Source organism: Juglans regia, chromosome 3, assembly GCF_001411555.2.
Source record: "Juglans regia cultivar Chandler chromosome 3, Walnut 2.0, whole genome shotgun sequence".
NCBI lineage: Eukaryota > Viridiplantae > Streptophyta > Magnoliopsida > Fagales > Juglandaceae > Juglans > Juglans regia.
The window spans coordinates 12567234-12580368 of NC_049903.1; the positions used below are offsets into that span (position 1 = coordinate 12567234).

The window sequence follows — 13135 nt, forward strand, 5'->3', positions numbered from 1 at the left end:
GGAGTGGGGGAGGAAACTAAGTTCCATCTTGTTAATTGGAATAAATTTTGTTCCCCAATTTCTAATGGAGGCTTGGGGATTCGCAATTTGAGGGCATTCAATAAAGCCCTTTTGGGGAAATGGTTATGGAGGTACCACTTGGAGGGGGATTCACTTTGGAAAGAGGTTATTGATCATGGATATGGAAGTGCTTGGGGGGGTTGTGTTCTAATGAAGTGAGGGGGGGTGTATGGTGTGGGCTTATGGAAATTCATTAGGAGGGGTTGGAAGAGTTTTGCCACTCATATTTGTTTTGTAGCTGGTGAGGGCTCTAGAATCAGATTTTGGTATGACGTTTGGTGTGGAGATCGCGCTCTCTTTAGGGCATTCCCAGCTCTCTATCGCATTCCTGTGAATCGGGATGCTTCTATGTCAGATCTGTTGGCATTTTCCCATGGTTCTCACCAGTTGGATGTTCTATTTAATAGGGATGTTCATGATTGGGAAATGAATATTGTTTCTGAAATTTTCAGTCTTATATATTCTACACAAGGGCCAACGACACATGGGGATAGGATGCAATGGAGGCCCAATGGGAGCAAACGGTTTATTGTGAGATCTTATTACAAGATGTTGGCATCACATGGTAATGTTCCTTTCTTGTGGAAGAGTATTTGGAGGTCTTGTGTGCCCTCTAAAGTAGCTTTCTTTGTATGGACCGCCTCTCTTGGGAATATCTTGACCACGGACAATTTGAGGAAGCGGGGTCTCATTGTCATGTATTGGTGCTATTTGTGCAAGAAAGATGGGGAATCAGTTGATCGTTTATTACTGCATTGTGAGGTGACAAGAGTGTTGTGGGATGAGGTCTTTAGAAGAATTGGGGTGGCTTGGGTTATGCCTTTGAGGGTGGTGGATTTATTAGCCTGCTGGAAGAATATTCAAGGCTACCTCCAAGTGGCTACAGTTTGGAGGATGATTCTTTTGTGCATTATGTGGTGTATTTTGATGAAAAGGAATGATCAGTGGTTTGAAGATATGGAGCGCACGATGGAGGAACTTCGGAACCTTTTTGTTCACACCTTATTGCTTTGGTTTTCAACCATTGTGCTTAATGGAACTAGTGTTCATGATTTTCTGTCTTTAATTTCTGGTTCCTAGAATGTATTTAGGTGTTCTTTTGTATACTTCCTGCATACATGGGCTTCGTCTACTTCATTCGTATCAATAAAATTTTCATTCCATTATAAAAAATAAATACTCTTTTGCATCAATTGCATGAATTATAACTTCATTTTTTTTATTGCCATTGGGTTTCCGGGAACAGTGTCTCGACTAATCCTGGGGGTGCACAGGCCCTCGGCAAGGAGTTTCCTACAAGTACACCTCGGGTAAGTCAAGGGGAAAATCTCAATCCGATGGCCCCTAGAGATTGTTTGCACCCAATGGGGGATTCGAACCTTGGACCTTAGAGGGAACACACCACCAAGACCAAGGTCTTTACCACTTGAGCCAACCTCTAGGGGTTTTTAAAAATAAAAGTAAATCAAAAGCGACTCTGCTGGGGATCGAACCCAGAATCTCTGGTGTTTATAACGTCACGTTGGATGATATGATTGTAGAGGAAAAAGTAACAATCAAAACTTTCTATCACCGTTAATAACTATAGCTCAACATCGTGGAACTGTGGTTTCCCACTTATGTAATAATAGGTGATAGCCAAAGAAAGAATTGGAGTTATTGATCTATCTTCTTTTTTAAACAAACGAGTGTACTGTTTGTGTATGTCGGTGTATATCGAGATGGCTGAACCATTTAAAAGATTATAATCTTCTACTTGTTGGTGACGGTATATTGTAATTATTCTTTGGTTGTCTCACAGGCTATAAACATAAGTGGTGACAAGCAACTTTCGGGTGTTCAACAGGAGGACTTGATTGGCATGATAAGATATGCAGAAAAAAGTAGGACGTCTGCTAACTCGTAAAAGTTCTTTTGATATTTTTCTCCGTACGTTAGTGCCTTTGTTTCAATTCTGAGTGAAATATATGTGCCTGTGTTGTCATTCTTGCTATAGATGTCCTTCTTCTAAATCAAGCCCGAGTGAGTGCACTTGAAGATCTTGAAAAGATTATCACTGAGAAGGAGACACTGCAAGGAGAGATCAATGCTTTGGAGACGAAACTGGCAGAAACTGACGCCCGGATTAAAGTTGCTGCCCAAGAAAAGATACGTCTGGAACTCCTGGAAGACCAGTTAGAGAAGCTGCAGAATGAACTGGCTCACAGGGATGTTACTGAGTTAAGTGAGATTGATATGAATGAGAATCATCACAAACTTTTGCATAATGAAGCGTATGTACTAGATAGTGTTAGTTCTGTTAGCAAGGAGCTTAACTCATTGAGGAAAGAGAATATCTCCCTCAAGAATGATATAGAAGTACTTAAGACTAGTCTTAGTGATGTCAAGAACACAGATGAGCGCGTGCTTTTACTGGAAAGAGAACGCTCATTGCTGGAGTCTTCCTTGAAAGACTTGGAGTCTAAACTGTCTGTTTCTCAGGAAGATGTTTCCAAAATTTCCACTCTGAAAGCTGAATACAAGAGCTTGTGGGAGAAGGTAGAAAATCTACAGGTATTGTTAGATAAGGCAACAAAACAGGCAGATCAAGCTATTATAGTATTGCAGCAAAACCAAGAGCTCCGGAAGAAGGTTGATAAACTGGAAGAATCCCTTGAAGAAGCTAATGTCTATAAGCTCTCATCAGAAAAATTGCAACAATATAATGAACTAATGCAACAAAAAATCAAACTGTTGGATGACCGTCTTCAAAGGTCTGATGAAGAGATTAATTCTTGTGTACAATTATATCAAGAATCAGTGAAGGAATTTCAAGATACACTTAATAGTTTGAAAGAAGAGAGCAAGAAAAGGGCAGCAGATCAATATGTGGATGACATGCCTTTGGAATTTTGGAGCCGTTTATTGCTCATAATAGATGGTTGGTTGCTTGAGAAAAAAGTATCAACCAATGATGCAAATTTATTGAGAGAAATGGTATGGAACAGAGATGGACAAATTTACAATGCATACATGGCATGCAAGGAAAAGACTGAACGGGAGGCTATAACTACGTTTCTCAGGCTGATATCATCACCAGAACGGTATTAATTATTTAAACCTAAATTTAGAAAACATGTAGGCTGTGGTTTAATTTGTGCCCTTTGTTGACCAGTCCAGGATTACATATCATTCATATTGCAGCAGAGATGGCACCGGTTGCTAAGGTGAACTCAACTTACTGCAGTACATTTTTTCAAGTTTTTACTTTATTTTTTTGAAAATGTTAATATATTTCTTTGTTATGCTTATTCAAAATGACATTACACCCTTCAAAATTACTCAATATTACTTGAGAAATTTGATGTTGTTTTATCATCTGTCTAAAGGAAATCTAAGTTTGGGGAACATCTCAAGGGAGGTCCATTCAAGTTGGAAGTAGCATATTATGTCAAGTTATTTTAGTATATGCTTTTTTAAAATTACGTTACACACTTTCATCATTAATAAAACTTACCATACTTGCAAAAAATTATGTTACACTGCTTAGTAGACAGACAGTGTTACTTGAGGAATTCAAAAGAAGTCAATATCACATGCTATTAAAGAATCTCTATATTGCATTATCATCCGTTTAAAGGAAATGTAAGGGGGAATCTTGAGGAACTTCCATTCAAGTTAGAAGTAACATGTTATGTCAAATTATCTTAGTGGGTATAGCATGTCAGCATCCGCAGCTCTACTTAAGCTTATTTAGTAAGATGCTTAATAGCACTTGAAACTTGCCTGTAGTATAGTTTCCATGTTCAGAACTGCAGTTTTCTTTCTGGCTAAATACCTGAATTGGACAATTGTGTAGACAAATTGTTAGTTTGTCCTCTTTGGCTGAACTGTTTGGTTGATCCTTTTCTTTGTAAAACCGCATACGGCTTCAAAGAAGCGTTACCCTTCTCTGAAAAAATGGGACAAAAAACAATATGGTATATTATTATTACAAATTATTAGACTAACCCAAAAGTTTATTGTTATTGCCAATAAGTTATGATAGTCGTTATTTATCCTTTGGAGCCCATCAAACTAAGCATGTTAGCGTCTCCTTGATGCTTTAATGCTGTGCTTTATGACCTAATCTGAGCTCATATTTGGTCATTAACTTTTGTTTTACAAGTGTTTTTAGATTATACAGCACACTATTCAATTGGCAATGTGGTGACATAAAGTACAGATGTAAAAAATAGGCCATATAACTTTTTCAATTGCCTGCCCATCCAAAGTATCTACCCAGACTCTTCTCTGGCAGTGTGGCGGGTATTTTCCACTTGGGAGGATTTTCTTTTTCAGCAAGTGATGGGAGAGACAGCCTTGCAAAGACCTGCAATGGTCAAGCCTTATTTTTATTTTTTTTCTTTATATTGAACGAGGCATTGCACACCACAGAAAATGTTTCCCCATCCTGCTTGCACATACAGCCCCATTTAAACACCACCCAACTTGGAAATTACTTTTACAAGGGTTGTTAGTTACATTTGGTCCTCTGGATTCCTCTTCTCTATTTACAAGGTTTACCATCTATTGTTCTTATTTCATATCTTTGTATACAGGTAATTTTTTCTTTTGTATCTCATCTGCCATGCTAATGCAAAAGCTTCTGGCTGTGAAAATGTTCCATTGACGTGTTTACTGTGCCATGTTTTGCCCTTGAAAGTAGCATAATATTTTGTCAGGCTTTTGTCTAGTTTTCTGCTTTGACCCATTTTCTCTTCTAGTGCTGATCATGAGTCCCTGTGGAATATGAAAATAAATTTTAAACTTTTAGTTTAGTTAAAAAAATTTAACTTACTCTGAGTCACAAAAAAAGTTGATGCTATAATCACAATTAGTGCAAAATCTTATGCTTTTTCATTTACAGGTGGGTGGTTTGGGGGATGTTGTAAGTGGTCTTAGCAAATCTTTACAGAAGAGGGGACACCTTGTCGAAATTGTTCTTCCAAAATATGACTGCATGGAATATGATCGAATTCGTGACTTAAGGGTGAGTTGTGATTTTGGAAACTATTTTAAAGTGCCCGAGTTCCATGAACATCTTAATGACCTGATTACTGGTACAGGCCCTAGATGTGATGGTAGAATCATACTTTGCCGGTCAGCTATTCAAAAATAAAATCTGGGTCGGCACTGTTGAAGGTTAAGGATTTCATAATATTTGTTTGCATTGTATATTTTAGCATCATGTACTTACTACAGTTTTAATTACGCAGGTCTTCCAGTTTATTTAATTGAGCCTCATCATCCTGAAAATTTCTTCTGGAGAGGACAATTTTATGGCGAGCATGATGATTTCAAACGTTTTTCTTTTTTTAGTCGTGCAGCGCTTGAGTTACTTCTTCAAGCTGGCAAGAAACCAGACATAATTCATTGCCATGATTGGCAGACAGCTTTTGTTGTATGGACCGTTTAAAACTTTTTTATTGACCCATGCTTTCTTTGAGCTTCTGACATTTATTTTCATATATGCATTGTTAGTTTAAATAACTATTTTGTTTTGATTTCTTAGGCTCCACTTTATTGGGATTTATATGCCCCTAAAGGATTTAACTCGGCTAGAATATGTTTTACATGCCACAACTTTGAGTACCAAGGGACTGCTCCTGCTTCAGAATTGGCATCCTGTGGTCTCGATGTCCATCAGCTAAATAGACCAGATAGAATGCAAGATAACTCTGCACATGATAGGGTCAATCCTGTTAAGGTATGGCATTTTATGGATTCCTTTATTAGTATATCATTCTTCGAAACATGCATATATTTTAAATATTTCTGTTTTTCAGGGTGGAATTGTATTTTCCAATATTGTGACAACAGTATCACCTACTTATGCACAAGAGGTGCGGACTGCTGAGGTATGATGTTGCGTTGGTTTTACTGCATTTACTTATAGTCATTACAATAAGGCTCCGACTGAGATTTTTTTTTTTTTTGTTTGGGGGGGGGGGGGCAGAGAAAGTACCTCTATCATTCGCATTAGGTAACCTATATGTAGTGATTTTACAAGAAATAATGGAATGGCATTGGTGTTCACAACTACAAATTTTCTTTGCCATGACTAGAGTCTTAAGCAAAATGCCTAGATTTTAAGCAAGTGTTCAAATCACTCTCATTGGTTTTCATTCTTAAATCTATGGTTGCATATCCTTGATTGTTACTGAAGGTGGTATTGGTACTTTATGATTTACAGGGAGGAAGAGGTCTTCATTCAACCCTTAATTCTCACTCCAAAAAGTTCATTGGAATTCTAAACGGAATTGATACTGATGCATGGAATCCTGCCACTGATATATTTCTCAAAGTCCAGTACACTGCAAATGATCTTCAAGGGAAAGCAGAAAATAAGAAAGCTGTGCAAAGGCATCTACAGCTTTCTTCAGCAGATATCAAGAAGCCACTGGTAATTTTGTTTTACCAAATGATTAGTTTGTGAGGAGAAGACACATCATATCACATTAAGTTTTCATGTTTAATAAGATTTCAGATTCATTAAATCATAATATGCAGCATTGATAGAGGTATTATAATGTGTTGCCCTTTGAAAAAGTTATGAGAGGCCTAATCAACTCCAGATCCTGGACAAAGCTTCTAGGGGTACTGCCATGCATACATGTAGAAGTTTCCAGCATGGAGGCTTAAGATGTACACCTATATCCATAAATTATTTATCAATATTTAGCACTTCAATGGATTGCACAGCCAACAACATCTTTGCTGTTAAGTTACTTTGTTTGAGGATTTGGTTTTGTACTATCCATGTTAATGCTTAACAAAAACTTAACAAAAGATAAAGAAGCATCAATGATGAGGTAGAGAAGTCTATTCTGTATTATTGTCTAGGCACTTCAATCTCTTTTATCGAGGGAAGTGGTTTTGATATCATAATAATTAGCTTAAAATGTATCTTTGGCCGTTTGTATGTTCTAATTTCACTGGATGATATGATGCCATGTAGGTAGTCTCCATGTTCTTTATTTTTTGGAAGAAATAACACTACTACAAAGATTCAATGCATGACAGGATAAGGGTTTGCGAGGGAGGAGGCTCCTCCCGTGTGTAGCCTAATATTGCCACTATATCTCATTGACATTTTTCTTTATTTTACAGTGGTCAAGCTTCTTGAATTCTTGATTGATTCTGTTCAATCTATTATTTTATAGGTAGGGTGCATAACAAGATTGGTGCCACAGAAAGGTGTTCATCTTATTAGACATGCAATATATCGAACATTGGAGTTGGGAGGACAGTTTATACTTCTTGGCTCAAGCCCAGTCCCACATATTCAGGTAGTGTTTTACTTTTCTTCTTGGCAATCTGCAATTTCCTTTATCCCCCACAGTCTGCTCAAACAAAAGGAAAGAAAGATAAAGAGAATAGGGACATTCTCACTTGATTGAAGTAGTTGGTTTGTGGCTTTGAAAGCCTTATCTGAATTATATGTTATGTGTTTATATCACATCAATATTTCGTGTTAATTTTAACAATGTGGAGAATCAAGATCAGATCCACGGAGTATTTAATGGTAGAAAATTCAGAAATATTATCCTGCAAGTTGAGAAACCTCCTCCTGCTGCAGATCTGTATGAGGAACTTTTTTTAAATTCGGAAGATTCTTATAACGGTAAGTGCAGCTGTCTGTGCAATGATAAAATTTAGAGAACTGTAGTACTTAAGCAATAAATATCCATAGGACCAGTCCATATTTATCTAGTACTTAAAGAAATTAGTATTGAGTTTGCCTCATTGTGATGCACCCCAGAACCGGCACTTAGCTTTGCAGATAGTCCATATTTCTTTATAAGCTTGTCATTATATTACAAGAAGTTAAAGTAGGAGTTATTCTGCAGAGAGTGTCTCTATACCTATCCTATGAAGATTTGAGTAGATATACTTCAGTTTTGGAAATTTTTGTGACAGTGCATTTGATCTGAAGCAGTTTTGTTTTGTTTTCAACATGGTTATCGTAGTGTACTCTGCTCTTGAAGTGCCAGTGATCTGTTTGAAATGGCTAAAGCCTGTAATTTCATAGTCTTATTTGATTAGAGTTTTCTTTATAAAATAATAAATATACATATGTGGCGCTCCACTAAATCACACCATCAAGGAATTTCCTTTTATAAACCCCACCCTTCTCTCGAGTAGACTTCAACTTAATTGTTTGTATTGTTACACATTTTTAGTGGTGTTCTACATCATTATTGGTGTTAAGGGCCAAAAACCGGTGTATCAATTGATATGCTGTCTTAGGAGATAGCACATTATCTGAGAAGTATACATGTAAGAGCTATGAAATGCTCATTAAAGGATTTCACTGACTCGGTATGTAAAACTTTTGATTTAATGAACGAATAGTAGATCATGAGAGTAAAAAATAATAATAAATGAACCGAATCCCACTAGGTGCAAACAATCTAAGGGCCATCGGAACTTATAAAAAAAAAAATTTAGGGGCCATCGGACTGGGAGATTTTTCCCTGGAATTACCCGATGTGCACGGAAAACTCCTTGTCGAGAGCCTGTGCACTTTCAGGGAACTCCTTACCTCAGGCCTATGCACCCCCGGGATTAATCAGGATGCTGTTCTTGGACACCCGGTGCCAATAAAACAAAAATAATAATAATAAATGGACTTGGATAATGTCTGTCAATAAAACTTGAGATTTTTCTTCTTTTTTTTTTTTTTTGGGGGGGGGTCAGAGATACAGTGTTTTAAGTTAAATTGAGAGGAAGGCATCTTTGAGCTATATCCCTGACATGTGGATAATGAAAATATCAAATAGACTGAAGTTTCCTTGTTGCTTCTTACACATGTAGGTTATATGTAATTTCATCATGAGAAATCGCTTCTCCCAAAAATTTAAGTTGATGAGAAAATGTAAATTTTATTATTTATATTATGTCTTGACACTCCCCCTCAAGTGTGAGCCCCCCCTAATAAAGGGGCCCAACATGTAGGCTATGTAATTAAATTGGATAAGTGTAGAGTTAAGGTTCGAACTCAAGACCTCTGCTCTGATACCATGTGAAAATCTCCATTTGTCTCAAAAGAGGTAGATTTTATTATTTATATTATATCTTAACAATAACTACTATATTTTTTTCCCTGTTAGACATTCGAAGACAAGGAGCGGACTTTAGAGGAGCTTCGAGCTTTATTTTTCCACACCTTACTTTTTTGGGCTGTGGCTGTAGATTTTAATGACCTAAATGTACATGATTTTCTTGTTTCTTTTATAGCAACTTAGATAGGTCTTACCTCTAGTATAACTTCTTGTGTACTTGGGCTTTGCCTATTCTTATTTAATACTATTGTTTACCTATAAAAAAAAAAATATTTTTTTCCCTGTTGTGTACTTTCTTTGTTTGATAAGTCAAACAGTCATATAGTTTATGCTGACTAATACATGTTAGTTTACTTGTACATTTTTTTAGTAAGTACTAAAGCATGTTTATTTTTTATCTTGCAGAGAGAATTTGAGGGTATTGCAAACCATTTTCAGAACCATGATCACATTCGGTTGATATTGAAGTATGATGAGTCTCTTTCCCATTCCATATATGCAGCTTCTGATATGTTCATCATCCCATCTATCTTTGAGCCATGTGGCCTTACACAGGTAACGTCTGCATTCATTCCTAAGCAAAACTTCTTGAACAGAAAACAGCTTGAGCAAATCACTCCCTCATCAAACATTACTAATTCCTTACTGACTCTTTCCAGATGATAGCCATGAGATATGGTTCTATACCAATTGCAAGAAAAACGGGTGGTCTGAATGACAGGTGGGGTACTTTATGCCTCCTTGAATATAACATCACCACATTGTTCATTTGAGAGGACTTACCGGAATCATTGTATTCTTCTTCTTCTTCTTCTGTAGTGTTTTCGACATTGATGATGATACAATACCTCTCGAATTTCGAAACGGATTTACATTTTTGACACCTGATGAACAGGTATGTCAGTGGAGTAATGGCATGTGGTTGAGTAGTTTTGTGTAAGTGTTTACATAATTTCCTCCCGGCTCCATGCATGGGGCTTTAGTTGGCACTTTTCTGCTCCAGTATGTTAGAGGCTTGGGCCATTGCAGCTAACTACTTGAAATCTTAGCCTCCTATGTAAAGACCAGTTTTGTCCTCCCTTCTTTTTGCATGGCTCTCCACTCTGTAATGATGTTCCCTTTTGCAGTTCCCTGTTGTAATGCATCCTTATTTTGACAGGGTGTAAACAATGCTTTGGAACGTGCATTTAACCTCTACAAAAATAACCCTGACATTTGGAAGCAGCTTGTTCAGAAGGACATGAATATAGATTTTAGTTGGGACTCTTCGGCAGCGCACTATGAGGAACTCTACTCAAAGTCTGTTGCAAGAGCAAGGGCTGCAATTCGGACTTAACTTTGCTTGCCAACGATAATTCACAACCTCTTTGGTGAAAGGCTTGTTCTTACAAGCCTGCCCACCCGTTTAAACATTTTTGGGTGCGTCTGTATAAAGGTAGAGGTGAATTGGAATTCTTGATTCAGGGATGTTTAAAGTGGGACAGCCCCTCTAGCAAGCGGGGCGTGCAGCATGAGAGTAAATAGAGTTTTTATGGCTTTGACAAGGGTGAGAGCTGGCATTGTTGGTGGATTTCACGTTCCTTGCCCCATCTTCTCCCAACTTCCCAACTTCTTCCTCCATTTTATATGCTATTCACTTTATAATAAAAGCAACCTACCCCGGTTGTATGAGGTTCTCATATTCTTTTTTAGACCTTTAATGTATACCTGCTTTCACAGGAGTTCAAGTGTGCAATATCTTTTATGCTTTCAATGTAATAAAAGACACATTCGATATAGAAAAATAAAGAGCTCATTGCCCTCAAGTTATACCTATACTCAAGTTCTTGGGCAAGACAGGCAAGCTTCATTCTGAGGAAATATTGTGGTGGAAGATGGAAAACCCTAAACATGATAAAAGCAAGGGTTCTCCATCAACAAGTTACAGGTGCCAGAAAAACAGGAAGATTGTTTTTCGATATCATTTCTTAGACCTATTTTGCTTGAAGCTACTCAACACAAGAAAACAACTTCCAGGCTTTGTATGTCGTCAGCATAAGAAACTAGAGTGCTTCATTAAAGATAAGAAAAGAATAGAAAAATCTCCTGGTATCATCTGTGTCCGAACTCGAAGATCATTGACTTCACGAAACCAACTTTGCATGAATAAATCCCAGTAGGTTTTGGCCTGTCTTGTCTATATTATTACTTATTTAAGCATGAGTTTCATAATTATCTTGGAAATGTAACACAAAATTCACATTAAGCTCTTCATTACTTTTTCAAACAAACAATCAATCATTTACATCCCAATATCAGTCCGAAAAGGGAAAATTCACTTTGTTTCACTTTCCGGGGACAAAGTTAGTGGCATAAGCCCAAGCATTGTTGTTCACAGGGTCTGCAAGGTGGTCAGCCAGGTTCTCCAAGGGTCCCTTTCCTGTCACAATGGCTTGAACAAAGAATCCAAACATAGAGAACATAGCCAATCTCCCGTTCTTAAGCTCCTTCACCTTAAGCTCAGCAAATGCTTCTGGGTCATCAGCAAGACCCAAGGGGTCAAAGCTTCCACCTGGGTAGATTGGGTCAGTCACCTCACCCAATGGCCCACCTGCAATACGGTAACCCTCAACAGCACCCATCAAGATAACCTGTGTGGCCCAGATTGCCAAAATGCTTTGTGCATGGACCAAGCTTGGGTTACCCAAGTAGTCGAGCCCACCCTCGCTGAAGATTTGTGCTCCAGCCTTGAACCAAACAGCCTCGCCGAATTTGACTCCGTTGCGAGCCAAGAGTTCCGGGAAGACGCACCCAAGGGCTCCGAGCATGGCCCACCTAGAGTGGATGACCTCGAGCTCACGGTTCTTGGCAAAGGTTTCTGGATCAGCTGAAAGTCCAGCGGTGTCCCAGCCATAATCACCGGGGAATTCCCCAGTAAGGTAGGATGGAGGCTCTCCAGAGAATGGGCCCAAGTACTTAACACGGTCTGGACCATACCATGGGCTACCGGAAACGGTCTTGGTGGCAGTTTTCCTCATGCTGACACGACCAACGCCGAGCTCGGGGGTCAATGGAGAGAGTTTCACTGCCTTGCCAGCGAAAGATGGGGATGAGAGAGCCATGGTTGAGGCGGCCATTGTTGAAGGAGAGAGCTTGATTACTAAACTTTCTTTTCTTTTCTTTTTTTTCTGTAGGTGGTGGTGGTGGAATTGGATCGTACTCTGGGAAGACATTTATAGGGGGATTATGAGCTAGACTCCTTATCTCACAGTATCCAGATCTTAAACTCCATTGGGCGTTCAAGATCTCGTTTTTGTTTTTTCTTTGCCGACATGGCACTTTCTGATCCACCAAGTCCAAAAGATTCAGTTTTTCAAGGTTCTAACCAATATAATTGTAACACGTATAGATTTCAGATTATACTCACCGGATATTTGGATATGTTGTTCTTTTTAATTAAATAATAATTATAATTAGAACAGTAGCATCTCCAATCAAAAGCAATATATATTATTGACATTAAAAACTCTATTCTCAAGTTGGAATATAAAATATATCTAATAAAATATTTATATACTATAATTTAATTTAAAAAATAAATTTTAAAATTTAAATCTTACAAATTAAAATTTAATATTTTTATTATTATAAATAGTGTATCGTACACATCAACTTGATAATAGAATAACTCGATTGATATTTATAGAAGAAATATATGTGGATTTTTGGTTTGTTTGTTTTGGGAGATAGGATAATATCAATAATTAAGTGGATTAAACACCACTTTGAGACATAATTAAAAAATAGAAACAATGATTATATATTGGTTAAATAAACAAGAATATCATATTACATATAGGCTAAATTTCAATTTCCAGGTCAACAAACATTTTGTTGAAAGATGACACTTGTTGAACGATATGTATAGTAGATTTTTCTTAAAGACAAGATGGTCACGTGGGTAGGAATGGAGAACCATACGTGTCATTCAATATTGATGGCTTTTCACT

The 13135-nt window shown here is 37.5% G+C and overlaps 2 protein-coding genes across 3 annotated transcripts in view; one reads left to right on the forward strand and one right to left on the reverse strand.

Annotated features, from left to right (window-relative positions):
- LOC109006912 (probable starch synthase 4, chloroplastic/amyloplastic) overlaps positions 1–11591 on the forward strand; it is a 24940-nt gene extending 13349 nt beyond the window's left edge. Inside the window, exons 3-16 of one of the 2 annotated variants that reach the window (XM_018986353.2) lie at positions 1862–1943; positions 2057–3143; positions 3215–3266; positions 4949–5071; positions 5148–5223; positions 5298–5482; positions 5594–5788; positions 5868–5939; positions 6275–6484; positions 7245–7370; positions 9552–9701; positions 9806–9867; positions 9966–10041; positions 10306–11591. In XM_018986353.2, the coding sequence (XP_018841898.1) occupies positions 1862–1943; positions 2057–3143; positions 3215–3266; positions 4949–5071; positions 5148–5223; positions 5298–5482; positions 5594–5788; positions 5868–5939; positions 6275–6484; positions 7245–7370; positions 9552–9701; positions 9806–9867; positions 9966–10041; positions 10306–10482 (2673 nt within the window). In that variant the 3' untranslated portion in view covers positions 10483–11591. Of the gene's footprint in view, positions 1–1861; positions 1944–2056; positions 3144–3214; positions 3267–4948; positions 5072–5147; positions 5224–5297; positions 5483–5593; positions 5789–5867; positions 5940–6274; positions 6485–7244; positions 7371–7587; positions 7706–9551; positions 9702–9805; positions 9868–9965; positions 10042–10305 lie in introns of those variants that run through there. The other variant, XM_035688075.1, reaches the window with a different exon arrangement.
- LOC109006913 (chlorophyll a-b binding protein of LHCII type 1-like) lies at positions 11370–12403 on the reverse strand. Its single transcript, XM_018986354.2, has one exon. The coding sequence runs from the start codon at positions 12356–12358 to the stop codon at positions 11471–11473; it is 888 nt and encodes a 295-aa protein (XP_018841899.2). The 5' UTR covers positions 12359–12403; the 3' UTR covers positions 11370–11470.
- Positions 12404–13135: the final 732 nt, after the last annotated feature.